The sequence below is a fragment of the Eutrigla gurnardus genome (assembly GCF_963514095.1).
Source record: "Eutrigla gurnardus genome assembly, chromosome: 12".
In the NCBI taxonomy this organism is placed as follows: Eukaryota; Metazoa; Chordata; class Actinopteri; order Perciformes; family Triglidae; genus Eutrigla; species Eutrigla gurnardus.
In genome coordinates, this window is record NC_139926.1 from 8,065,151 (window position 1) to 8,092,201 (window position 27,051).

Sequence of the window (27,051 nt, forward strand, 5' to 3'; positions counted from 1 at the left end):
AAGTGGACCGGCTTAGAATGTAAGGCTCCACACGATGGATGGATGGATGGATGATAGATGGATGGATGATGGATGGATGGATGGAGATATATGGATGATGGATGGATGATAGATGGGTGGATGATAGATGGATGGATGATGGATGGATGGATGATAGATGGATGGATGGATGGATGGATGATAGATGGATGGATGATAGATGGATGGATGATAGATGGGTGGATGATAGATGGATGGATGATGGATGGATGGATGGAGATATATGGATGGATGGATGGATGATAGATGGATGGATGATAGATGGATGGATGATAGATGGGTGGATGATAGATGGATGGATGATGGATGGATGGATGGATGATAGATGGATGGATGATGGATGGATGGATGGAGATATATGGATGATGGATGGATGATAGATGGGTGGTTGGATGGATGATGGCTGGATGGATGATAGATGGGTGGATGGATGGATGATAGATGGATGGATGATAGATGGATGGATGATAGATGGGTGGATGATAGATGGGTGGATGATAGATGGATGGATGATGGATGGATGGATGGAGATATATGGATGATGGATGGATGATAGATGGGTGGTTGGATGGATGATGGCTGGATGGATGATAGATGGGTGGATGGATGGATGATAGATGGATGGATGATAGATGGGTGGATGGATGGATGATAGATATATGGATGGATGGAGATATATGGATGATGGATGGATGATAGATGGGTGGTTGGATGGATGATGGCTGGATGGATGATAGATGGGTGGATGGATGGATTGATGGATGGATGGATGATAGATGGATGGATGGATGGATGATAGATAGATGGATGGATGATGGATGGATGGATGGATGATAGATGGATGGATGATGGATGGATGATGGATGGATGGATGGATGATAGATGGATGGATGATGGATGGATGGATGATAGATGGATGGATGATGGATGATAGATGGATGGATGATGGATGGATGGATGATAGATGGATGGATGGATGATAGATGGATGGATGATGGATGGATGATGGATGGATGGATGGATGATAGATGGATGGATGATGGATGGATGATAGATGGATGGATGGATGATAGATGGATGGATGATGGATGATAGATGGATGGATGATGGATGGATGATAGATGGATGGATGGATGATAGATGGATGGATGATGGATGGATGATGGATGGATGGATGGATGATAGATGGATGGATGATGGATGGATGATGGATGGATACTAGCTAGAGCTGCATGACTCTGGAAAAAATGTGAATCACAATTTTTTTGCTTAGAATTGAGATCACGATTCTCTTGCACGATTTTTTTCCACAAAATGTTTATTGCATTGATGAACTTTAACAAAACAAAAAAAACGTTTGTTGCTTTGGCAGAGGCATAGTAGTAGTTCTATCATTGGAAGATAAGTAATTTTTTCAAAAGTAAAACATTTTTTTTTATCTGTGGACACGTACCTTATACGTGTCCACAGAGGCGATTTTATACGCGAGTGGACGCGCCGCTTCCCAGTATTGCACGCTTGGTGGGCAGCCACTAGGAAGATGATTGACAGGCGCTCTCCTTCATACAATCACGCGCACAGTTCATGGCTGCACCTGATTGGACGATCGCTTTCACAGCTGTCCTGTCTGCTCCGGAGTCACGCAGACCAACATGGCGGCTCGTTTGGAAACTTTCTCTTATTTTACGAAAATAGTTCACCGAAAGGTGTTTCTGAAAACATTTTAAGCGAGAAATAAGCTATGCAGTTGCTGAATCTGTCTTTATTTTAGATCGACAACATTCAGTTTAGAAGATTTTCGCGAACGTTCCCGAGGCGGCGAGTCCAGCCCGGCGCAATGAACGGGACGCGGGGAAACACCGCTGCCTGTGGACAACCTTCTCTCTTTCCAAACACTCAACTGCAGGCGGCTTCCTCCACTGAATCACGTGTTGTAAAGACGTTTTACCATAGGTTGAGGGAGGAGGCAGCGGCAGTGCTGCGTTTGGGGGCGCTTCAAAAATGTGGCGCTTTGTGATGCAGCTCGAGATATAAAATGCTTCAGAATCGCTGTGTGTAGAAATGAGATCACGTGTATGTGTGAATCGAGATCGCGATTTTTTAACGATTTTTTGTGCAGCCCTAATACTAGCTAACATAAGCACACATGTATTTGGTTTGTGTTGTTGTTTTACAAGAAGAAAAGATCGGTTTTGATACAAAAATACATGAAGAAACTGATTTTTTTTAAACTATTTTGCAAATGCATTTTTAATTTAATCTCGACTGAGAAACTAAACGTTCACAAAGCTGACACTGCTGCTTGAACATTTAGTTTTGTAGTTCAGAGGAAATAATTTTCTATAAATACTATCATCCACTGCACTTCAGTTAATAATGCACATATGTCCCGTTCTCCCAGAGCTCCGTCTGTTGGCAACGTGTGGCTGTAAACAAGATGGCCGGCCTGCAACAGCAACCTTTATGCCGACAGAAAAGCAGATGCATCTGAAATGATACAGCGATTCCACGCATGCAGCTCTGCTGTTTGTTGTGCTCGGCTGTTCTCCAGCCCTGTGAAAGCCTCAGGTGTGGCTGATTTAAACAGGCACAACAGGCAGAGAGAGGGATGTGGAGGAGAGTCTCCCTTTGAAGATGTATTTCCACACAGAATAGAATTCCCTTCACTAGATTCACAGTTTCTCTTCCACGAAAGGACCTTTAGTCTACAGAATGTTACACGTTGATCCTATTATGGACAAAAACGGGTGTAATTCAAGAATATCTCTGCATCAGCTGAATGCATGGCTTCGAATAGCTAGTCCGAAATGCTGAAAAAAATCAATGAGCACTTTGTGGGAGAATAAGATACAACAAACGGTGTGCAGCACACGGGGATCCTGACTGTAAACAGCTTATTAACCTCCAAAGTGTTTTGTCAGCAAAAAGGAATGCAAACTAAACGGGTCCTCATCTTGTAAAGTATGTTTCTACCGATAATAGAAATGTCTTCTGTCAGGCGAGCCCAACCTTTCATTTATTCATCTGTATAGGACTATACCACCTTCTGTATTGTCACACCTGTGACATTATATATAACACTTGTTCTCAGGGCGGACTGACATTTGATGTCCCCACGGTAAATACTAATCTTGGAAAGACGTCATTCAGATATTCTTCCCCATTGTGTGGAATAATTTACAGAGTAGAAAAACGACGAATACCAGTTCAAAAATCAAAAATCAATTTAGGTGTGACTGTTTAACATATGCGTGTATTTATCTCCTGTTTATACCCACGCCACGATATTTCAATATATATATATATATATTTATAAAACTTGCAATTGTATGGTTATATTTTTATAGATCGATTGATATCCTTTATTTTCCACAAGGGAAGTTAATTTTGCTCAGATCAGACAAACAGTTCCAACAAAACGATACATAATTCGATTTTCACAATATAAATAATGTTAAAAGAACCATATGAATATGAATCCACGTATTTATGGGGGGGGGGGGGGTAAATCCTGCTATTGTTGAGGAAGATTTACTTATTAAAATCGATGAGATGGTTGCAATTTTTCCCAGGAGGGTTGTGTCGTCAAGAGACAAGAATCCACTGAAATCATAACAACAACAAGGAGCTGTGACTCTAATAGCATTCCTCGCAGAGGGAGAGAAACGTGTGTGTGTGTGTGTGTGTGTTGCCAACAGTAGCCTCACTTCTCTGTCTCTCTCTAAGGTGGATCAAGATAACACGAGGACACGTTGTGTTCGAAAGAGATGGAGAGAAAGAAGAGACGAGGGCGCATAAATAAGTGATGGGGTGTTGAAAGGGTGCTGCATGTCTATAGGGTTATCTACAGGGAGACAGTGCTTAAACACACACACACACACAGAGAGGACAGGAGAGGGGGAGGCGGAGGGGGGAGAGAAGCTCTTAGCCTTTACTGAGGTGCTTCGCCTGTCAGCACATATCTGCCTCAAAGCAACGTGAAGAGCTAAGAGCGAGAGAAAGACAGGGTTCAGAGGGAAAAATATGCTGGAGCGAAGGAAAAGCCTGACTCAAGAAGGTGTTAGGAGATGAGTGAGGCAGAGTTAATGAGAGAGAGAGAGAGAGGAGGAGAGGAAGAAAGAGGGAGGGAGGGGGTTTCTCATCCGTCCTCTTCCTTAAAGACAGAGCCGATCGCTCTCTCCTCTCAGTGGCACCACAGGCTGAGGAGGAGAGCACCAGTGCAACCTCTCTCTCTCACTCTCTCACTCTCACCCCGTATCTCTCTCACACGCATCCCTCCTCCCTCTCCCCGCAGGTGATCACTCCGTTCCGTAGGCTCATCCTCTGTGCGGAGAACAGGAAAGAGATGGAGGACTGGATCAGTTCGCTGAAGTCCGTCCAGTCCAGAGAGCATTACGAGGTAAGAAGCCCTTTTCCAAATCAACAGATGCCAGTTTGTGCGTGTGTGGCGGGGAGGAGGACGGAGCGGCGGAAGGGAGAGATAGAACTGCAGGGGCAACAGATCTATGTCCAGGCGTAGCCTCTTTTGGAGGATTTAACAGTGATTTCACAGGTTTTTTATTTTTTTTTAAACAAACAATCTCACCTGAGGATGTTTTCTAGAAGTGAGTGTGTCCCGTTGTCTAGTTAGCACAAAGAACGGGCACATAAACCCAGAGCAGGCTGTAAAGAGTACAGGGAATAAGAGCTGATATACGGCGCGCTGAGGGCGATCCAAGAAGTTGTTCAAGCAGGAGTGACACACTCTTATGTTGAGATTCAGAGCCCCAAAGCACCAGCGAACAGTCGGGATACAGTAAAGAACACACGCACACACACACACACAATGCAAAAAAAAACCCACAAAGCACAACAGCCCCGTTCTTTTACCCCTTATGATTCTCTTAATAACACATAAACCAGAAGCAACAACGCTTGTTTTACCGTAATACAGGACGGTGTTTTTGGAGGAATCTAGAAAACAGGCAGCAGTGGACGTACTTCCCTTTCGTCAAACAGTAACTGCGTATGATATTCCGCTGTCAGATGTAATGCATCTGGGCTACGTGTTGACAGTGAGGGGAGAACGGGAGCGCAGAGACGCCAGTGCTGCATTTCAACGCCTTTGATTTGGGAGGCAAATCTTATATAAGACCCCCATTCCTCACCCCCTTTTCTTACTGCACTGCAATGCAGCAGCACCCCAGAGCTCGGTACACATGTGTGCGCACACAAGCGCTCACGCAGCCCTGCCAAGAAGTCAGCATTTTAATAGCTGCTTTCACTGTTCTGAGCGTCCCGGTTTATAAGGACCTGTTACAATTCCAAAACACACAACTGTATGCAGGGCCGCCCCCCCCTCAGGAAAGGCTAATATACAAGGAACGAATGAACTGAATGTGGAAATGTTGTTTCAGATGGACTGTTTGTTTTCTCTTTGTATATATTTTTCATGGTAAATTATTTTTCTGCTTGCAATTATAATGTAAACAGCCAGTAAATGTATTATGAAGTAATTTGTGATAAAGCCTACAGCAGGGTTCAACGTTAATGTCATTTTATATTTTGCTTGTCCAGTCAGGCAAGTAAAAAATATATATATATATATTATTAGATTTTTTTTTTAATCTTATTTACATAAATGAATCTAAACACTCCTGAGCTCCTTCCATCATCCAATCATCTTTTCTCCCACTTGCCCGAGCTGCTAGATTTACTAGCCTGACGTGGCTTTGTACTTGGCGAGGGAGCAATTGTTGAGCCCTGCTACGGCAGATATGCCATTTTATATATTTTCATGATGATGTAGTGCACTGTGCTTGCCTTTCTGTGACTGTCATCCCAGTGCTGCCAACCTGTTTTAACCTCTCCTTTGCCAGACGGCACAGTTTAATGTGGAACATTTCTCAGGGATGCACAACTGGTACGCCTGCTCCCATGCACGGCCGACCTTTTGCAACGTCTGTAAAGATAGCCTGTCCGGGGTCACGTCTCACGGCCTCTCCTGCGAAGGTGGGTAGCACACACACACGCTCAGTGTCAAACACCTGCATGCTAATTGTTTTTTTCATAATACATGGTCTTTTGAAGCAGCTCTCACACATTTCTACATCTCATTACTGGCTCATAGACAGACTTCCTACCCTCTGTTTCAAGCTCAGATATGCCCTAGTGTTGCCACAGATCATTTGGACAGCATGCCTGTTGTTGGCAGGTCTATTGGAAGGTATAGGACAAGTGACTCATGTGACTTGTGAGTCACTGAAGTGAGAACGCTCTTTGTCCAAGTGTCCGTCCGAGTGGGGCAGATCGGATATACCAGAACCAGAATGCGTTGACTCACGCTATTTGAATTTCACTTCTCACATCACAATCTCACATCAACAGGGGAGGAAAAAAAGCCTGACAACTGATCCCGCGAATGGCGCCACATCTCCTCAGCACATCTGTAAAAGAATGCTGGAGTAGGGTGTTGAGAGGAAGGGGGTCGACAACTATTTCACTTTCATTTCGCTGGTGGAAAGTGTCGGTGACAGGCAGCAGAGCTTTATGAGCCCCATCTGCATATCCTCCCATTCTGATTTTGTTAATGTTCCCCTGTGAGTGGGGCCGTGTGTGTGTGTGTGTGTGTGTGCGTGCATACATGTGTGCTTGGTTCGGTGTTTATGTGTGAAGGCGGTAAGAGCCTCTCCACTCAGAGCTCATTATCCTCTAGAATGCGGCCGTCTCATATCCACGGCAGACAGCAAAAGAAAAAGACACAGAGATGCCGTCATTAGAGCAGCATTGTACTCTTATCTCTCCTACAGCTTATCCCGCTCCACACACACACACACGCACACACACACACACACACACACGCACACACACACACACACACACACACACAGAATCAGTCACCAGCGATCGCCTCACAATGCGCGGCGGTTAGTTTTTTTTGACTCGATTCTGACTTGCTTTGATGTCACGAGGTGGTTGCAGTCTTTAGAGCGAGCTCCACCAACTGCAAGACCCAGGGCATGATGGGAAATGCCTCGCTGTCGCCTGATTAAGGAGGTTATTGGCTCTTAATTTGACAGAAGACACCACGTTTTGTAGCAAATGTTTTTTGTGTTATTCTAATGTTTAACACAAGATCGTGGTCTATCTGTCTCTGTGCAATTTAATGTGCTTTATGAGAGCAGATATAAAAACAACAAAGGATACTAAGATGCTCTTCTGCATCCAGCTGCATTCACACTTTCCTGACTATTCTGAGCTGCAAAAATCACACGTGCAAAGTAGTCCCAATTGAATGCATACTGCAAGCAACAGTAAGGGCAGCTGCAGAAAAAGGAACGCAGTAACAGCTCTGTCACAACAACGTCCAATCATCACTTTGTACGAACAAAATGTGTTGTATTGGATTTGTAACCTTAGACCACTCCGACCTACCTGTGTGCAACGACCTTGAATAATAGGACGCTGGAAAAGTTGTTCAGTACAACAGGAGCCGACTGATGTCTGACTCCAGGCAAATGAGAGACAATGAGAAGGGGATGATCGCTCATGAAATTGAGAAATGGTAGAAAGAAAGAGAGGAGGAGGAGGGGGAGCAAGAGAGCGCCTCTATTAAACGTTGAGAGCAGCCAGTTTCACAGCAATCAACAAGGCTTAAATTTCCCTTCGATTTCCTGCGCAGGGCGGCCGCCGGGGATTGATTTGTGCCATGTAACCACACAGACACACTCTTCTTTCTCTATTTCACCCTCACACACACACACTCACTCACCGAGGCACAATGTTTTCCTCCAGTCTGGCTTGTGAATGCTCAGGGTGCAGCCGGGCCATTAACAGACAGTGGTATCTCTTAATGTTCTGCTAATGCTCCCTAACAGCATTTAGCGGTCGACTAAATTGAAACATCAATTGTTGCTCCCGGATATGACTCTGACTTAGTTTGTATGTCTGCGAAGGCTTCCTAATGACAAGCTTGTGTGTGTGTGTGTGTGTGTGTGTGTGTGTGTGTGTGTGTGTGTGTGTGTGTGTGTGAGCATGGGTGGGGTGGCTGGAAGCAAAGTTCCCCAGAGCACAGACATTATTCATGAGTCTCCTAAGTGCCTCATCTTTAATGGAGAAAAAGGCGAGAGCAATCTCCATCTGCCTTCACCTTCATAGGGGCTATTCATGCTCTATTTGCATTTCACTCCCATGTTTCTTATTCAGATTAGCCTGCGTTAAATACATTAAAGTCGAATGAATCATCACATTTTTAAGTTTTAAAAAGTAATTTCTGAGAGTCAGATGAGAAGATTGAAGCCACTCGCATGTCTGTGAAATACGAAGCTGGAGCCAGGAGACGCTTAGCTTAGTTTAGCTTAGCTTAGCTTAGTTTAGCTTAGCTTAGTTTACCTTAGTTTAGCTTAGCTTAGTTTAGCTTACCTTAGCTTAGTTTAGCTAAGCTTAGCATAGAGCAGGGGTTCTCAACCTTTTATACCATAAGACCGTTTTTGTCAAAGTGACAAAAAACGACATCTGACCAAAGGTTAACAAAAACCTACCAACACCTCTAATATTCGCAAATATGTTTTATCTTGTGTTTCTTTATTCTGTACAAAAGTGTTGTTCAACTTTGTATGGATTAAACAAATGAAATGAAATGTATTAGTGAGCTTCAGAGGTGCTGGTAGGTGGATTGCTTTTTTTATTACTTTTGGACAGACCCAGGCTAACTCTTTCCCCCTGCTTCCAGTCATTGTGCTAAGCTAGGCTAAACTAGCAGCGGACTGATGTTTAACGGACCGATATGTGAGTCGTATTGATCGTGGGAATGGCCCTCATATACTGTACTTCCATCATCATGTTCTAAGCCTATTTTAATTGGTACCGAAACAAAACACAATGTTTATTACAGATGAATGACTAGAAAACGTGCTGAGCTGCTTCTCAAATGAATCGCCGTGGTACCAGCTTTCAGATGATGTACATCATTTATATGTGGCATACATTATTGACCAGCTAGTTCTCTTTAAAGAGCAAGGCAAATGAGTCTATGTGGGGTTAAAAAACTGTAAGTGGGGTGATAACTCACCCAGACTGGAATATGGATGGCTAACTAGGCAGCTATTCTGGGATAAAATTGCCTTTATTGTCTTAAACTTCAGCTCAGGACTTCAATACATTTTGTTTGGCAAAAATCTGTCAAAGGCTTAATGTTCCTGATTCCTTTCAAGGCGTCAATGGCACTTTAATGCTTTGATGAGTGAGTGTAAGGAAAAACACAGTATGAGGTCCACTTTGTCCTTATGTTCCTGCAAATGTGCTACTATTGAGGATAATGGAGCTACACATAGCAGGGATTGACGTTCACCTTTCCATTTTCACGGACCAAAGTGAAAAATACTGCAGAAACACATGTATGTACGTGCGTTGCGTTAGCCACTGTTGGTATCAGAGGCTGTACAGATGCGTGGATTTAACACAGTAATCAGGTACAGAAGGTTTACTGTGGATCTGGACCAACCTGTCCTGTGTGGTCCAGAGTTGAGGGCTTTCTTAGCCTGCCTGTAAGCCTCCTGTTGCTGGTTACAGATACATGTATTGAGACCTGTGACGTGGAACTGAGTTTCCCTTCTATCCGCCAGATATTTAAGGGCTCAGGGAGGTTAGTAATTACGCCCACTGACATCTCATTAAGGCTTGATTCATTAGAACACTGTGCTCCACCGTGTGTCTGTTCCAGTGTCCAGGTTTTTACAGCTTGTGAAGAAAAGACAACTATAGAAATCTGAAATGTGTCTAAGGCAGTGCGATGATAGGAAGCTGCTATTAATATTAAGGTGGAAATAATCGACTGACACAGTGTTGACTCTTTGTGTTTTTCAGTGTGCAAATTCAAAGCTCACAAACGCTGTGCTGTCAGAGCCACTAACAACTGTAAATGGACAACCCTGGCGTCCATAGGGAAGGATATCATTGAGGATGAGGATGGGGTAAGTTTGCATGTGATTATGAGTTATTAGGAGTTAAACAATAGGAGCTGATAACTGTGGAAAAACCTTATTAGCCTCGTTTGGGATTGTTAAAATTATAATTTATTGAACGTTATTGTTTTGGAGATTTCAGAGAAAATACCGACACACTTACTTGTATACCCATATAAAGAAAGGCATTTCTATTTTACCTAACACAATAACTTAAAATGAGTGCGCTTCAACGTGACGTTTTCATTCATCCGTGTCAGAAAAAGACGAGAAGTTTGGAGCCGGTGGCCACAGAGAAAAGTGCCCCTGTAATAAAAGTAGACAGTGTTAAGTGTTTCCAATTTCTTGAACTGTGCGTGTGTTGAACCCACAGATTGCGATGCCTCACCAGTGGTTGGAAGGCAACCTGCCTGTCAGTGCCAAGTGTGCCGTGTGTGATAAGACATGTGGCAGTGTGCTGAGGCTGCAGGACTGGCGCTGCCTCTGGTGCAAAGCTATGGTAAGACATCTGTCGCATATGCACAACGCTCCGTTTGCTTCTCGCTAAATGACATTCAAACAGGATTACAATGATAAAACAAGCTGATGATTTAACATGTAAGACAACAAAGAGCATCGTCTCGGCGCTGAATATGGCTCGTTGATCGTCTTATATCTCCAAATCACTTAACTCTTTCTGTCAGTTGTTTGCAGCATGTAAACCCGCAAGTGCATCTCATTGTTTAGCATTCTCAGTCAGGACATAACATCTCAGACACACATGCCAGTTATATGCTGACTTCTGAGGATATTGACCGATGGAATGTATGGAATGCAATAGTATTGTAGTATTCTCTGTAGATTATGTATCAATTATCTTTTGTATGCAGGAACTATGCAGTTATCCACTGTCGTCCCTCAGCCAGATGTTAAATTAACTATTAACAATGAATGTGACATCTAAAGGGCAAACATCATGTGAAATCTATCATTTATCAGTATGTTTCTTTTATATAGCCACACCCGTCTGGAATATTCTGTCATTACTGTTGTACATGTACACGAGAGAAAGGATGGTAAAGTATTCAGTCATGCAAACATGGATCGGTTGTATTTGCTGTTGCTCTTCTAGGTGCACACAGCCTGTACGGACCTGTACCCACGCAAGTGTCCTCTTGGTCAGTGCAAAGTCTCCATCATTCCCCCTACGGCGCTCAACAGCATCGACTCCGATGGTAGGCACACACACACACACACACACACTGCAATCAAGCCTCCTCCCTCTGAGGGTCAGAAGTCAGAGGCCAGATGGCTCCCGTGAGCAATCATTACATTTCAGTGATGAACAAATGAGATTTCACCTAATTTAGTTGGCCGATGTCTTCTCTCTGAACTTTGACCTTCTGCTCTGTTGGAAGTATGGTGGTAGGAGGGAGGAGAGGGAGAGCGTGTTTGTTTACTATCTACACCCATTTAGGCAAACAATACTCACACTTCTCCTGTAAAGTGCTAGAACATGGGCTGAAAGCAGAAAAAAGGAACCGGCATCAATGTTCCAGATACTTGTTCCTTGTATAGCAAGGTGGATAAAAATGATCCGACATGAAGACACGCAGCCTTTCAGAGGGCTTCTTCAGGCAAGGTGTCTGTGTGAGAGAGAAGAATCAGAATTAGATGCTTCTCAACCTGAATATGGATACACATAGTCGTGTAACGTTTCATGCAAGGATGCGGGCGCACAGACACCACCGAAGAAGAAGAGCTCTCCAGATGGTGGCAAAACACCCTGAGGCTCTCTTATCAACATAGTATGTGCCGTCTGTTTTCTTTGCTCGTACATGGCGACTCTATGTCTTTCTCTGTGTATGAGTGCCTGTATAATGTGTGTGTGTGTGTGTGTGTGTGTGTGTGTGTGTGTGTGTGTGTGTGTGTGTGTGTGTGTGTGTGTGTGTGTGTGTCCAGAGCCCACATTAAACCCATTTTAGATTGAGATCAGCACCTGCAAGACAGACTCAGATAAGCATGTGTGATTGAATTACTGTTGCAGAAGCCAGTGGCTAAGTTTTGCACACACACACACACTCATGCATTGCACACACAGCCTGTAGCTGGCATTGGCTAATTGGTAGATGGATAAAAGAGAAGCAGAGAAGGGGAGGATGGGAAATCCAGATGAAAGGAGGAAGACAAGAAAAAAAAAAGGGTGATGGGTGGATAAAAAAAAGTTCAGTTCTCTCCGCCTTCTCCCTCTCTCCTTCACTCGCTCTACTCATCACGTTCCAGGACTCCCTCTGCCCAAATGCAGGCTGGGAGGGGGGGTTGTTATTGGCTGAGGGCAGACTCTAGCACGTGCTGTAGCATTGTGATTCCACTCCCCTCCCTTTCCCCTCTCCTTCGCTTCCACACACACCCTAATCCATCCATCACTGACGACCCAGAGAGAGAGAGAGAGAGAGAGAGATCAGAAAGGAGAAAAACATCGAAGAGGGTAGACAGAGAGAGATTAGAGAGCAGAAGGAAGATGTGAAGGAGATGTGAGAGCGAAGAGGAAAAGAGGGAGTGCCAGGAGAAGACAGCAGTGCCACACACACACACACACACACACACACACACACTGTCAACACAGCGGGGATGTACAGATTATGCTGTAAGCACAGAAACCTCTTGTTGCATTACCTCCCCCAGATTAGTGTATAAGTGTGTGTGTGTGTGTGTGTGTGTGTGTGTGTGTGTGTGTGTGTGTGTGTGTGTGTGTGTGTTGCGCTCTACCAGGGAGCATAACACGTGTTTTTGGCATGTGCTCCGCTCCCATGCATTATTACGCTCAGACTGTGGGCACGGAGACTGAGATGAGCTTGTTCATGATGACAGGGCTGTTTCATGTGGCATCCAGCGAGGCTGCTCTAGTTTGAGCTGTAGCCTGGTTACTGGTTAGACGAGCAGTTCAAGTAGAGTCAATTTTGTTTATTTAGCCCAGTATAATAAATCTGATATTTCCCTAAAGGGGGTGTTAAAATCTGTGTGGCAAAACCTTTTTGACTGTGGGCCATAAACAGAAAAACAGGCCGATTTCAAAGAACCCTCTGTTAATATTGGTTTGTGTCCATAGCTCATTTAAAAGATTACAATGCAAATGTAAAGGTAGCATGTAAATCTGTAAATATTAACATGTAACAGGTATAAATCATAAAATATCAGTTTCTTTGCCAAGAACTTAAGGTAGAGATAGATTTACAAAATGCGGTGTACTTTAAACTGTTTAAACTGTGCATGTACAACCTACATAAAGGATGTATGCAGGGAAATTTATCAGAAATATGCTCCAACCCTGTTCTGGTTTATTTTTTTAAAATTCACCACAAGGTTTTTAAAAAATAGGCAGTGATCTGCAGTTTGGCCACCAGCCATAGACCTTAGATTTATTTAAGAAATAAATGTCTAACTTGTAAAAAAATAAATCGAAGAACCTCGAAAAGAGCAATGGAGGAGGGATCCTTCTCCCAGCACAGACAGACATGCAAGAGACCAATATTAACATTATGGTATGGACAACCAGGATGACAAAAGTATGGATAGAATACCATATTATCTATAAACGTATTGATAGAATGGTAGCTATCCTGATATCCAGATAATATTCTTCACATATTATCTGTGAGGACGACCTCCTGTCCACCAAGGAGACCTGCAAAGAGGACGGACTACACAAATCCACAAGAGTTAAGTCAAATACCAGAAAACCCATTCTTCTGTTTTCCATTCCCCTCAGGCTTCTGGAAGGCCACCTGCCCCCCATCATGTGCCAGTCCCCTCCTCGTCTTTGTCAACTCCAAAAGTGGTGACAACCAGGGAGTGAAATTCCTACGACGCTTCAAGCAGCTCCTCAACCCGGCTCAAGTCTTTGACCTGGTCAACGGGGGGCCACACCTTGGGTGAGGAGAACCAGTTTACACATGAAACAACCCATGGATATATGTATATATGCTGGGACGGCATTCCAAAGCATCATAGTTCTAGTGTTTTTTTGTTTTTTTTTCCAGGCTGCGCCTCTTTCAGAAGTTTGACAACTTTCGGATCCTGGTGTGTGGAGGCGACGGCAGTGTGGGCTGGGTCCTCTCAGAGATCGACAAACTCAATCTTCACAAGCAGGTAAACTGGAGCATGATAAAGAAACATAAAACAGCATTAAATGTTACTCGTACAACGGTCAAGCTGCAAGTGGATGTGATGTATCTTTGGCCAGCGTGCTAGTTGAGCTGTTTGCCTTTGCTCCTGGCCAGCTTATGTAAAGAGATGCACACACACACACACACACACACACACACACACAGACATGCAGGCCTTTGGTTTTGCAGGCATGTATTCCCTGAAATAAACCCTCTGCACGTGTTTCAGTGCCAGCTGGGGGTGTTGCCTCTGGGCACGGGCAACGATCTTGCACGGGTGCTGGGCTGGGGCCCTTCGTGCGACGATGACACCCAGCTGCCCCAGATCCTGGAGAAGCTAGAGAGGGCGAGCACCAAGATGCTGGACCGCTGGAGCATCATGACCTACGAGATTAAGATCCCACCCAAACACAGCTGCCCCACCACACCTGAGGGAGCTGACGACTGCCAGGTACAGACAGATAGTCACACGCATCGGCAGACACAATCGGGCGCAGCAGGGCTTCCACACACACACACACACACACACACACACACACACACACACACACACAGAGATGCTCAGGAGTGACTGGTATTTTCAATTTACCTCAGCCACAAAGGAAAAGACATTTCCTCACGAGTCTTGTGACAGTCACGCGTGTTCCCACCTTTTTTTTAATTCTGTTTGTTTTCTCTCTAGTTTCACATCTCAGCATATGAAGACTCAGTAGCTGGCCACCTCACAAAGATCCTCAACTCTGAGCAGAACTCTGTGGTCATCTCCTCTGCCAAGTACGTGATTTAAGCTGATCAGCACCATTCCAAGCAGGCAGAATCAACAGAACATGAGCGATGTGGGACAGCACAGTCAAATGTCTTTAACTGATGTTAGTCTATCACAAATATACACATCTGATTAAAGACACAGAGGTGTGAAAGAACAATGGTACAAGGGTAAAATTTAGTCTTTACAGCAGCCATCAGAGCTCTGATTGATCTCATCCCTTGTGATACATTAAACCACCAAACATGAATTTTTTCTCTCTGTTTCTTAGGATCCTGTGTGAAACTGTGAAGGATTTTGTCGCCAAAGTGGGGAAAGCCTATGAAAAAAGCACAGAGAACAGTGACGAGTGCGACACCATGTCTCTCAAAGTAAGAGCAGCAATGCACTCGCCTGTGCTTAAAGGTCTTTATAATGCATTCCCTCCAAATCCTGCCAAAGCACTCTATCCAGCCTGTTTGTGCCTCCCCTGTTCCCTCCAGTGTGCCATCCTGAACGAGAAGCTGGACTCCCTCCTCCAGACCCTCAACGCAGAGTGCCAGGCTCTACCTTCGCTTCCCCACTCCACCCCACCTATCGTAGAGGAGGAGCCGGAGGAGGAGGAAGAGGAGGAGGCCAGCGAGGAGAGCCTGACGGAGGTGAAGGAGAAGATGGAGGAGGAGGAGACGGAGAAAGGAGGAGGAGGAGGAGGAGGTGCCCCTCATCAGCTGTTCAAAAGCAGGGAGCAGATGATGCTCAGGGCCAACAGTCTGAAGAAAGCCCTGCGGCAGATCATAGAACAGGCTGAGAGAGGTAACACACACACTGAGCTTTTATGGAGGGAAAACCCACCTGAACCCACTTCACACAACTTATTCTAGAAATGAATAAACCATATGATGCCTGCATTCATTCTGAAATCACACAAGGAAAAACACATACATCTAAGCTTATCTGAAAGATTTTTTTTTTATAATGCAGAAGGTAATCCACATCATGACACAGAAAAAGAAACTAGATGGATGCATCGTATCGTGTAACTCACACAGTATTGTCTCCTTCCCTCCCGTTTAGTGGTGGACGAGCAGAACTCCCATACGGAGGACACCGAGCTGCCGTCTCCCCTGGAGTTCAGGAAGGACAGCGAGGAGGAGAACCGAGACAGTGAGAAGGACGAGGACACCAAGGAACTGGAAGCGGTGACATGTAAGTGCGACGGGTCTTCTGCTGCGGCTTCGGCCCCGTTTCAAATCCCAGACACGCTTATCCTGCAAACCTTTTACCTGCTTGGCCCTGGTGTGCTTCCATCCTGGGCAATTTTCAAAGCACTTAACCTTTCCAGCCTCTTTGATTTACAAGTCTTGCACTTTGCCAGCTGGCAGCGTTGTCGGTCACTTAAAAAATCATTTAATTTAAAAATATATTTGAGTGTCTGTATCGGCTGAGACCCTGATCTTCCTGTATTTATTGTTGTGTTCGGGACTCTTCTGGACATCAGCAAAGCGTTTGGACCCCACGTGGGGGCGTAACCACCAGACAATAAGTTACTTTGTGAGAACAGGCGTGCAACAGGAGCTCACACAGGATTTAAATGGCGCCCCCTTGTGTATATTGTGCTCCCTGCACCACAGAGAACCAGACACATAGGGAATGGAAAAAAAAGACCTTCTGACGCAAATCATGTTTCCTGTCATAAATAAACTCAAGGATTAGTACTAAAAGCGCACATGGATACTCTGCTCTCCTGTCATAATTCACCTCTCGCACCGAGCCAAGCTGTTTATCTCTCCATATTCGGCCTCTACGGCAGTCAACGGAGAATAATAAACGATGGTACCTGTGGAAACTGAGGTGGAGGGGCAACTATAAAGCCAGCGCGTGCCTGTTCATATGAATCTGAATGTGTGTAATAATGTGGATATGCACATGCACATTACTCTGGGTCTATTGTGCCTCTATGCGAGTGTGTGTGCGACGGCCACAGGATGTGTTATTGTCTTAGGGGCAGAAGTTCTTCCTGTTTATCATGAGGCTGCTTCCTTCCTTCCACACATTTTCCAGCCGTTGGACGACTAGTAGGTATCAGTCAAACCCTCTGCTTTGTATCCTCTCCTTGTTTCCTCTTATTGCCTCCTCACTCCTTCCTGACCTGGACCCGAATCCAAAAACACTCAAGATGTGAACACAAGGGATTGTTAAATCCCTCTTTCAGTAAATGTCTTGTATGTGTTTGTTTGCTCCGTGTGTGTGTGTGTGTGCGTGTGCGTGTATATATATATATATATATATATATATATATATATATATATATATATATATATATCGTACTCTTTGTCCTGAAGAATTCTTCCCTCAAATATCATACTATTTAATACCTAATACCCTTTATTCTGAAGGGTAGAGTAGTGTCATGTCATGTCAGTACAACAATCAACTAACACTGACACAGCTTCATTTGATGGATATTGTCAATTGTTCTCAAAGATGACTTTTACTTTCTAAAGCAACGTGTTTGTTTCCCTCCCAATATGGCAGCCGTACCACTCACAGCTGCTGAGGCGAGTTTTGTTCTGCCCCCTGGTGGGATGAGAGGGGGGTATCACATTCAAACGTGATGTCATTGTGTACCCTCTATTGTGTTTGCCCTAAGGAACCAGAAATAAAACCCAAACCGTGAAACAGTTTGAGCAGAGGAACGACACGATGATATGACTGATGTGAATTTTCCCTCCTGTCTCCAGCTGCTAAGAGTCCCTGTTCCCCCACGGAGAGGAGAGTGAGCCGCAGCACCCAGTCCTATGGCTCCTTCACCATCACCCCCTTCACCACCAGCAAGGAGAACCTCCCTGTACTCAACACCCGCATCATCTGCCCGGGTAAAAGCAAACAGTGCTATTTACTTTCCTTCACCTGACCTTAACCAAACACGCAAGGACAGCATGACTCAGGCATTTCAACTCAGTGTGACAGATGTCCGTGTGTGTGTGTGTGTGTGTGTGTGTGTGTGTGTGTGTGTGTGTGTGTGCAGGCTTGCGGGCAGGACTGGCTGCCTCCATCGCTGGCAGCTCCATCATTAGCAAGATGCTGCTGGCTAACATTGACCCCTTTGGTGCCACACCGTTCATCGACCCCGACCTCGACTCACTGTGAGAGCCGTTTCTTGTTTCTTGTTGTGTCTCCTCCCATCTTCGTCTCTGTTTGTCTGTTGGAGAGTCTGTCTCTCTCTCTCTCTGTCTGTCTCTCTGTCTCTTCATGTTTGTCCCTGACATATGTGTTGTTTTCCTCCCAGAGAGGGCTACATGGAGAAGTGCGTGATGAACAACTACTTTGGCATCGGCCTGGATGCAAAGATCTCCCTGGAGTTCAACAACAAGCGGGAGGAGCATCCAGAGAAATGCAGGTAAGACATGGAGCGACATCATTCCCATCAAGGACATGTTGTTTCTTCTAATGTCTCCATGAGGTGCACATTCATCCTCATGTACTCCATATAGTATGATTAGTCAGTTAGTGTTCTCACTCTTAAAAAACAAACCTAATCCAAGGCTATCATCCTCTTTTAATACTTACATTTGGACCTCCCCATGCATAATGCATTTTATTAAGTGAGACACACTTTCTAGTGCGTGGGTGGTTTATATCCGGCTGCTGTCAAACAACCATTCTGTTAAAGTTTTATGATCTTTTCCGGTAATTATCCAACCCTTCTGTCTTTAAGGAGTCGTACCAAGAACATGATGTGGTATGGCGTTCTGGGCACAAAGGAGCTTCTGCAGAGAACCTACAAGAACCTGGAGCAAAAGGTCCAGCTCGAGGTGAGGAGGAGAAGAACAGCAGAGAACACTTTTTTGCTTGACAACAGTCCTGCGTTGTGTATAAAGCCAGACTGCATTTTCACGCTCTGTTTTACTATGAAACCTTAACTGGAGACATCGTAGAGTGGTTTAGATGAGGAGGCTACTCCACACTTCTCAACACTCCCAGTCCCAAAGTCATAAAGAAAAACTACTTACAGCCCAGTGACCGGTGGTCGTCCAGTCAGGAGTCATGAAGTGATGTCCCGGGAAAAGAAAACAGATGGAAATGTAAAATAGTCAGCAGGCTTTGTGAAACTATTTAACTTTAAGTCCTTTTTTGAAAACAAATAATATAAAAACCAAATCCCTGCTGACACATCTGGGAATAATAGTATCAATGATAAAGCCTGTCGTTAATGCCCATTTATACTTCAGAAGGTTGATTATATTCAACGAGTAATGGGCTTTGTTTTGTTTTTCCTTTTGCTGTGAAATTGGCCTTAAAGTTGAATAAAGGTAGCAACAAAACGTAGTAAAATATATTACATTTTAAAGGTTTGGAAAATAGCATTGCGATGTTATGTTTCATGATACTGTATTAATTCTTATTTGAATAGTTAACATGAAGAAGTTTGTGGCAGACAGGGGTTCACTTTGTGTTGGATGGTACAAGGACTCTGCTAAATGAAAATGCAGGTCCTCCTGTTCTGATTGTATAGAACAACAACTTTTAAAAAATATTTTATGAATATGGTAGCGTGTGGGGGCCAGGACCCACTGATTGGCCTCAGAACGCCATCTAGAGGGCTGCAGGGGTACTAACAATGTTTTTTTTTTCATATATATCTAAATGTGCTCAAGAATTTATATAAATGTTTTCAAAAAAATCACGTCAAATCAAAACCCATCATTCCATGACCAGTTACGTTTTTGTCATGTTATGTTTTGTCATTTATTTGAGAAGGCGGTCCTTCAACCAGAAGTGGGCCTTAAGTTAGAACAGATTGAGAATCCCTGCTGTATGATATGATAGAAAAAACATGCCATATGTGACCATGCTTAAATTATCACTATTTATCACAATATATTGCATCATAACCCCTTTATCATGATACACATGGTATGGTCGGATTCTTGCCAATAAGCAGCCTTGTTAGATTCGATGTTCATGCATGCTGAATGTCTCCTATAGACTCATATACCTTCTCTTCTCCCGTCACTTACTGGTTTGCTTGGTTGTGATGTGTGTTTCCCAGTGTGACGGCCAGTACATCCCCCTGCCCAGCCTTCAGGGGATCGCAGTGTTAAACATTCCAAGCTACGCAGGCGGGACCAACTTCTGGGGCGGCACCAAGGAGGACGATGTGAGCACATTTACAGTAGACTAGATGCACTCTGTGTTATGTTCCATCCTGCTGCTGGAAGTGCCCTTGGTAGGCGACTCAGATCACCTTTGGGAGAGGAAAGCCAATGTCAGCAATTAGCCAGACCACTGAATCAACTCATTGTATCTCTCTCATTTTTTTTCCCTTTGTTGTTAAATATAGAAAGACTGCCTGGATCCTGGTTTTAACATGATCCTGGAGGGGGGGGGGCTTGTTTGTTTTAGGCCCAGAGTACAAGGGCTGCTGAGGGATTAGAGACAGTTTCCACACACACACACACACACACACACCCCTTATAGCCCCTGCAGAGTTTACCCTTGGACACACATACAGTATGTGCATTTTGACGTTATGTAACTGTTGGAGAGGAGGAGACAGGGAGAGGACATTTTGTTATTGCACGCACACACACAGACACACACAGATATACATTACAATTCATGTTTCCTCTTAGTCTCCAACAGATCTGCTGGTTTTGTGGCGTATTCATACACTTTGACTCATTGCAGCTGAGCTGTAGTTTCACTGTAAAACAAAGAACTAGAATATGAAAGTATAGTTAACAAACATTGTTGGTACCAAACACCGACGATCCCTCTATTGTCACTGATCAACATGTTAGCACCCCTACTGCAGCATTGGTTCGGTCCACAACGTTCTGCTGCAGGTGTTTTGGTTTCCATCTAGTGTCCCAGGCCACACATGACACGTTGTTTGATCATTTAATCTCCACTAAATGTTACCTAAACAGCTCGTTTTTTTTGCCGAGCCTCTCTGGATGTACTTGGGCAGATGCTGACTCCTCATTGCTTTGACCTTTTCTCTGGCAGTTTGCTAGCAGAGATCAATACCAGACTTTGTGGAGCCTCACCTTTCAGAAACTACTCATTTCTCATTCAGGCTGACAGGGCAAACTGTCTCCTTTTCAGGCAGGAGGATTCCTGAGCCCGCATAAGAAATATGGGCTCACAAATCATTCCTGGCATAAATACTTTAAAGGATAATGTTACAGGATTTACATGATTGTCATCGTCTACAAATGAAAAGACCAAAACAAACAAGGAATGTATCCTGCTTGGTGTCATAGACTGCAGATAAATGACTTGAGGAAAATATATAATTGCAATGTATCGAATAAATAACCATTACTTCTACATTCATATTGAACAAGTCAAGTCACTGATTGAACTGAACAAGAGTTGTTTTTTAATATGGGCATAGGATGTTAGGATGGGTTAAATGCAGAGGTCATTATTATATACAGTATATATACATACATCTATACTTTGTTTTGATTATTGTTATAAAGAATAGTGCATATTAATGAGTGCTGAGAACTATAACCTTACAGTGCTATAAGCAGATTATAACACATTCTAAGTATTTGTAATGCATCATAGAATTTGGGACTGGCTGGGTCCTGAAGTCAAGAACTGAGAGATGGATGAATGCACTGTTTCTGAATGTCACCGTCGTGTCGTGCAGATCTTCTGCGCTCCGTCGTTTGACGATAAGATCCTGGAAGTGGTAGCGGTGTTTGGGAGCATGCAGATGGCTGTGTCCAGGGTCATCAAGCTGCAACACCACCGCATCGCACAGGTGAGAACGCACGCCAAGCAGCAATATACCAAGAAAAATACACAAACATGTGACAATATGTGTATGTAATGTGTGCCCATCTGCTGAATCAGTGTCGAACAGTGAAGATTACCATCCTGGGTGATGAAGGGGTTCCCATTCAGGTGGATGGGGAGGCCTGGATCCAGCCGCCCGGAGTCATCAAGCTCCAGCACAAGAACAGAGCGCAGATGCTCACCAGAGACCGGGTGAGATAGAGGGGAGAGAGGGGGGCTCAGGGGAGGGCATGGCGACTCTGGAAAGTTTTAAATAATAATAAAACATGAGGTTGGGTTTTGAGTGACAGTCGTGCCGGTAGGTGCACAAAGCTTCTCAAGAATTGCTTTGTATGATGATGCACTCATCCTTTGATTCCCCCCGCAGGCGTTTGAGAACACGTTGAAGTCATGGGAGGACAAGTTGAAGTATGATAAGCCTCCTCTGCGGCCTCACCTCTACCCACAGCAGTCTGTGGATCTGGCTACAGAGGAGGAGGCCGCCCTGGTGCAGATGTGTGCCCGAGCAGCAGAGGAGCTCATTACAAGGTACTCCCATGAATATCAGGTCTCTACAGGTCCACACAGGCTTTACAGATATATCAAGAAAATCATCTTTTATTTTAATCGTGAATGGCGGCCTCTGACATGTGCTCTGTCTGATCACAGGATATGTGAGGCTGCGAAGACCAATGGGCTTTTAGAGCAGGAGCTGGCTCATGCTGTTAATGCGGCGTCTCACGCCATCAACAAAACACACCCCAAGTTCCCAGAGGTGAGCAATCAACACCAATCAGACACTGTACGGTGATTGTTTTTCTAGGTTGAACAATGGGATGTTGCTGTGTCACTATCTGCATTTAAGAGTTGAAGTTTAAACCTGTGTTTTTGTGAACCTGTGAACGCCGTGTACACAGACGCTCGTTTAAAGGAGTCATCACCTGGTTTTATACGTATCCAGCCCCCCTTGGATCGCTTTGGATCAATTCGTAAAACTTATTAGAAAAAAAAAAAAAAATTTTAATCAAACATTGAGCTTGTTCTGACCCTTTTTCGTACCGCGATTTTATCACGCGAGATTACGCGCGAGGTTTTGACTGGTCCGGATGTGCATTGTATAATATGTAATGAGGCGCGCGTTGATTCGCCGCAGGAAGGACAGAGCCGGGGGGGCTTGCCTGCATGCAGACTCCAAAACATAATGGCGGCGCTTCGGCGATTTCAGGTAGCGGACGGGGCGGGGTTGGGTGGTGAAAGAGGGGTGGGCTTATGCAAGTAGCCGCCACGGTGACGTCACCGAAGGCGCAGAATCAAAATCTCGTGCTTTAGGAATGCACACCCTTGTGTGCTATTCCTGTTCGGAAAAAGAGCAGAAGCGAAAAAACGGCGCCACTTTCAAACTCCAGCCTTTCAGGCAAGTTTCAACTGAGGTCAAACACAGATATGCATGTTTTAACAAGAGAAATTGCGATTTCCGGGTGATGACTCCTTTAAACACAGTTTACATTGAAATATTTCAAAAAATGATTGTATTTCAATACTCATCCTTTAAAACGGGTCACATTTTTACAGTCTTTGATAACATGGCGAGCCAATTTATAGCAGCCTCTGGTTCTGAAAAGTGAAGCCAAATCCGGAGGAGCTTAAATGTGCATTCTTGCTGATGGCCAACAGGGGGCGAACGCCACAGGTTGCAAAAAGAAGTCTGACTGTAAAGAAGATGACCCTACTTCTCACTTGATTTATTATCTCAGTGAACATGAAGTTATGATCTTAATCACTAGTTTCAAGTCTTCTTCCCATTTAGAGTAAAATAGATGATAAATCAGGGTGTGCTCACTGCTCAGGGGCGGGGCTTCCTTTTAACTGACAGGTCGCTACCACAGAGTTGTCCGTTCTGAGAGTTTCTGAACTGAGAGCTTTAATCCTTTGAAGGTCTGGTTTGAGATCATTGTCACATTTTGGTCGCCCCAGAAATGTCTTGTTTTGCGTTCTGTTGTACTACGACAGCCAAGTCTTCAAAACCGTATCCACAAACGTTCTGAAGTTGAGCTTCAAAAGCAAATGCGACGAGAAACAGCTAACAGTATTGTTATTCAAAGCATCTCTGGACTGCGGTATGTTGTACGATGTGTGAGATGACTAATGTGTCCCGTTTCCAGAGTCTGACCAGAAACACGGCTATAGAGGTGGCCAGCACTGTCAAGGCTCTGTACAACGAGACCGAGTCTCTGCTGCTGGGCCGAGTCTCTCTGGTGAGTCACCACCAAGACACATTATTTGCTGCAGTAACGGATCATTCTGATTTATCCTAAGTCTTATTTTTGTAGTCCTCCTTACAGCAAGCCGCTTGTGTTTTCCCCGTTGCAGCAACTGGATCCGCCAGAGGAGGATCGGCTGTCCGGTGCCCTGCAGAGTGTGGAGCTGGAACTGGGCAAACTGGTAGAGATCCCCTGGCTCTACCACATACTGCAACCGAACGATGAGGAGGTGAGCAGCCTCAGCCAGCACCGACACACATTATGAACCACGATTCTGTTTTACTGTAGGCCACCAGTGTAACGTGGCTCCAGGTAACGGGAGAGCTGAATAGCTAAATGAAAGGCTATAGGTTAACTGTGCTTATGTACCAGGACCACTCTCTGGGTTACGGCAAGAGGAACAGTCGCAGCAGCATGTTTCGCATAGTGCCCAAGTTCAAGAAGGAGAAGGCTGCCAAGAAGACGAGCCCTCAGTCAGGTAGGGCTGAGCCCACTTTTCCTCAGTAGTGAACAGGCTGGACAGACAGACTGCTGCTTAAAGGATGGGGAGTCGGTCAGAGTCCGTCCCTCCTGCCGAGGGGGTTTCACGGGGAACATCATTGACACGGATGGCTCTGACTCTCACAATCCACATCCAGCTCTCCTGCAGTGACGAAGTGAGACCTCAAATGCTTCATACATACGATGCTTAGCACGGTATGATTTGTCCATCACAGTAGGACGTTCAATTTGACATTATATTATGGATGTTGTTCTGTGTTTGGGTGCATACTCAGATTTAAACACATCCACTCCATTAGCTGGAAGTGCTTCCATGCGTTTTGACCGCTGTGTTTAAACTCATGGTGAAGATATAAATACACACACACACACACAAAATAAACTTGGTTCTTCCAACAGTCGTCATGGTTACCTTTAACCATGCCCATCACTTCCTGCATTACAATCCATGCAGAAAAGGTATTGCATCATTCTAATCCACTGGTAGAAATATAAAGAATGTGTTGGAGGTGGTACGTCCCTCATTCTGACCCTGACCATCTTGTGCACCCCCTCCCCTCCATTCATGCTCTCATCTAGCCGTCATCATAGCCTCAGAACATGCAAACTAGGAACAAGAAGAGACGAAGGGAAAGGCTGCAGGGATCAAATATTTCATTTGAACACATAACCAGCCAGGAATCTTCTCTTTTTTTTTTTTGCATATTGAATATAAAAAGTCCGCTTCTTGATGTTGGTGCACAGTTAATGTGTTTTATGATAGGGTAAAGGTTCTCATACATAATAGGAATAAAAATGATATGCTCAGCAGTCAGATCGGGTTGAAGAGGGGAAGCTCTTCCTCTCATGGTGGGCTTGTTCTTGATGAGTCCTGCAGATTGCACAGGCTTCCGCCTCCCTTTTCCCTTCTACTTTCTCTGTGTGTTCTGATATTGGTCGATGACCTGCATGTCAGTCCCAGTCATCCTGGAAAAGCATCAGCCACCGCCTTGTTCTGACCGACCTCTGGCCTTTGGCATACTCCTCCCTCTTCCGCCCGCTGCAGCCACTGCCCTCCCTCTTCCCTTCCTCTCTGGTGCTCTCCCTTCATTTTTATTCCATCTTTCCCTTCACTGATTTACCACAAACTCGTTCCCATTTGTGAGGTCGCATTGTTGTGATGACACATTCAGAGAGTCCACCAATGAGTGAAAGTAGTTGAGTGAAGTGTGAGGAAGCTTTTGGTGTGTGTGTGTGTGTGTGTGTAAGAGTGTGTGTGTGTGTGTGTGTGTGAATACCTGGAGGAGCCCTGAGCCACTCTCTGCTCTGCCCCGCGTGTGTGTGTGTGTGTGTGTGTGTGTGTGTGTGTGTGTGTGTGTAGTGGAAAGATGGGGCACAGAGGAGGTGGGCGTCTGGCTGGAACAGCTGAGTCTGGGGGAGTACAGAGACACCTTCATCCGACACGACATCCGAGGCTCGGAGCTCCTGCACCTGGAGAGGAGGGACCTGAAGGTACACACACACACACGCACACACACACACACACCTGTAAGCACACTTCAATCCCTCAGTGATTCCATGTGAACCCTCTTGTCCAACCCACAATCAACTCTTTCTCTGTGTCTCCTGGACTTCTTATGCTCTTTAACCTGTGAGGTGTCTCCCTGTTTTGCCACCTGTCGCGCTGCACTGCACTGCTCTGCTTGGCTTCTACTGTCTGATCGCTGCTTGGTGAGACAGGCTCGCTGTAACCCATTAACGCTGCGTATCTGCTGAAGAAGGGGGAGCCCGCTGGGCCGGGGTAGACCAGACTGGTTTGGTTGTTGAGGGCCAGAAGTGCAAAGTCAGGCAGTGAGTTTAGTTGGTGTAGTTAAAGTGGCTCGGCTCAGATTGTATGTATGTAGTTGGTGTCTTTACATGAATATACAAACATGCACAGATCACACATTCACACATCGGACTTTGTTCTGATCTGTGGAACAACCGCTTCATGCCATCCTCCTAAAGAGTACGTGTATAATGTCGTTTTCATGGAAACAAGTTTTGGAATCCCCGTTTTAAAAAATAAATAAAAAATTATCAGAGGACTACATTGAGTGAAAATCACCTTTTATGAACCAAAACAATGAATATCAATTGTGTCTATAGACAGTAAACACGTCCTTAAAAATAAAAAAAATAGATTAACAAAAATAAAAGCCTGAACGATGGATTATGGTGCTACTCCTAAAATCAATAATTGTGACTTTAAAAATATCATAACAAGAACATTAAATCAAATTAAATAAAGTTCTAAAGGAGTTATGACCAATGTTGAGCAAGTTACACTTACACTAGTCAGTGCTCTCAGGTGGACAAATGGAGGCGCTGTTATTGAGTCTAGCTTCAAACATATCTTTGGATTTCCTCAATTTCCTATATTATCGATATATGTACCCGTGATGAGCGGATATTGGCCGTTGATATCGGCCCGCCAGATTGATCCTTGAATTGAGCCAGTTATCTCATTTGTCTAATTTGCTCTGTTGCTTTTATCATAAGGAATAAATGATTAGGCGAGTATTGACATTTATGTTTATTATACGTGCTCGCTGTCCAATGAAATGGTAAGTCAATATAATCACAAACAACTTCAAATCCAATAT

The 27,051-nt window shown here is 44.5% G+C and overlaps 1 protein-coding gene across 10 annotated transcripts in view; it reads left to right on the forward strand.

Moving 5' to 3' along the window:
* Window positions 1-27,051, forward strand: part of dgkh (diacylglycerol kinase, eta) — a 54,488-nt gene that overhangs the window by 22,441 nt on the left and 4,996 nt on the right. For 5 of the 10 annotated variants that reach the window (XM_084023651.1, XM_084023655.1, XM_084023648.1 and 2 more), the window contains 25 exons: window positions 4,334-4,438; window positions 5,898-6,030; window positions 9,883-9,989; window positions 10,354-10,479; window positions 11,092-11,194; window positions 13,729-13,891; window positions 14,000-14,108; window positions 14,355-14,576; window positions 14,808-14,899; window positions 15,163-15,262; window positions 15,374-15,683; window positions 15,945-16,076; window positions 17,612-17,746; window positions 17,899-18,016; window positions 18,160-18,270; window positions 18,589-18,685; window positions 19,924-20,031; window positions 21,538-21,651; window positions 21,744-21,878; window positions 22,054-22,214; window positions 22,335-22,440; window positions 23,828-23,920; window positions 24,036-24,155; window positions 24,299-24,404; window positions 25,788-25,918. In XM_084023651.1, coding sequence (XP_083879777.1) covers window positions 4,334-4,438; window positions 5,898-6,030; window positions 9,883-9,989; window positions 10,354-10,479; window positions 11,092-11,194; window positions 13,729-13,891; window positions 14,000-14,108; window positions 14,355-14,576; window positions 14,808-14,899; window positions 15,163-15,262; window positions 15,374-15,683; window positions 15,945-16,076; window positions 17,612-17,746; window positions 17,899-18,016; window positions 18,160-18,270; window positions 18,589-18,685; window positions 19,924-20,031; window positions 21,538-21,651; window positions 21,744-21,878; window positions 22,054-22,214; window positions 22,335-22,440; window positions 23,828-23,920; window positions 24,036-24,155; window positions 24,299-24,404; window positions 25,788-25,918 — 3,237 coding nt within the window. Of the gene's footprint in view, window positions 1-4,077; window positions 4,097-4,333; window positions 4,439-5,897; window positions 6,031-9,882; window positions 9,990-10,353; window positions 10,480-11,091; window positions 11,195-13,728; window positions 13,892-13,999; window positions 14,109-14,354; window positions 14,577-14,807; window positions 14,900-15,162; window positions 15,263-15,373; window positions 15,684-15,944; window positions 16,077-17,611; window positions 17,747-17,898; window positions 18,017-18,159; window positions 18,271-18,588; window positions 18,686-19,923; window positions 20,032-21,537; window positions 21,652-21,743; window positions 21,879-22,053; window positions 22,215-22,334; window positions 22,441-23,827; window positions 23,921-24,035; window positions 24,156-24,276; window positions 24,405-25,787; window positions 25,919-27,051 lie in introns of those variants that run through there. The other 5 variants (XM_084023657.1, XM_084023650.1, XM_084023649.1 and 2 more) reach the window with 5 other exon arrangements.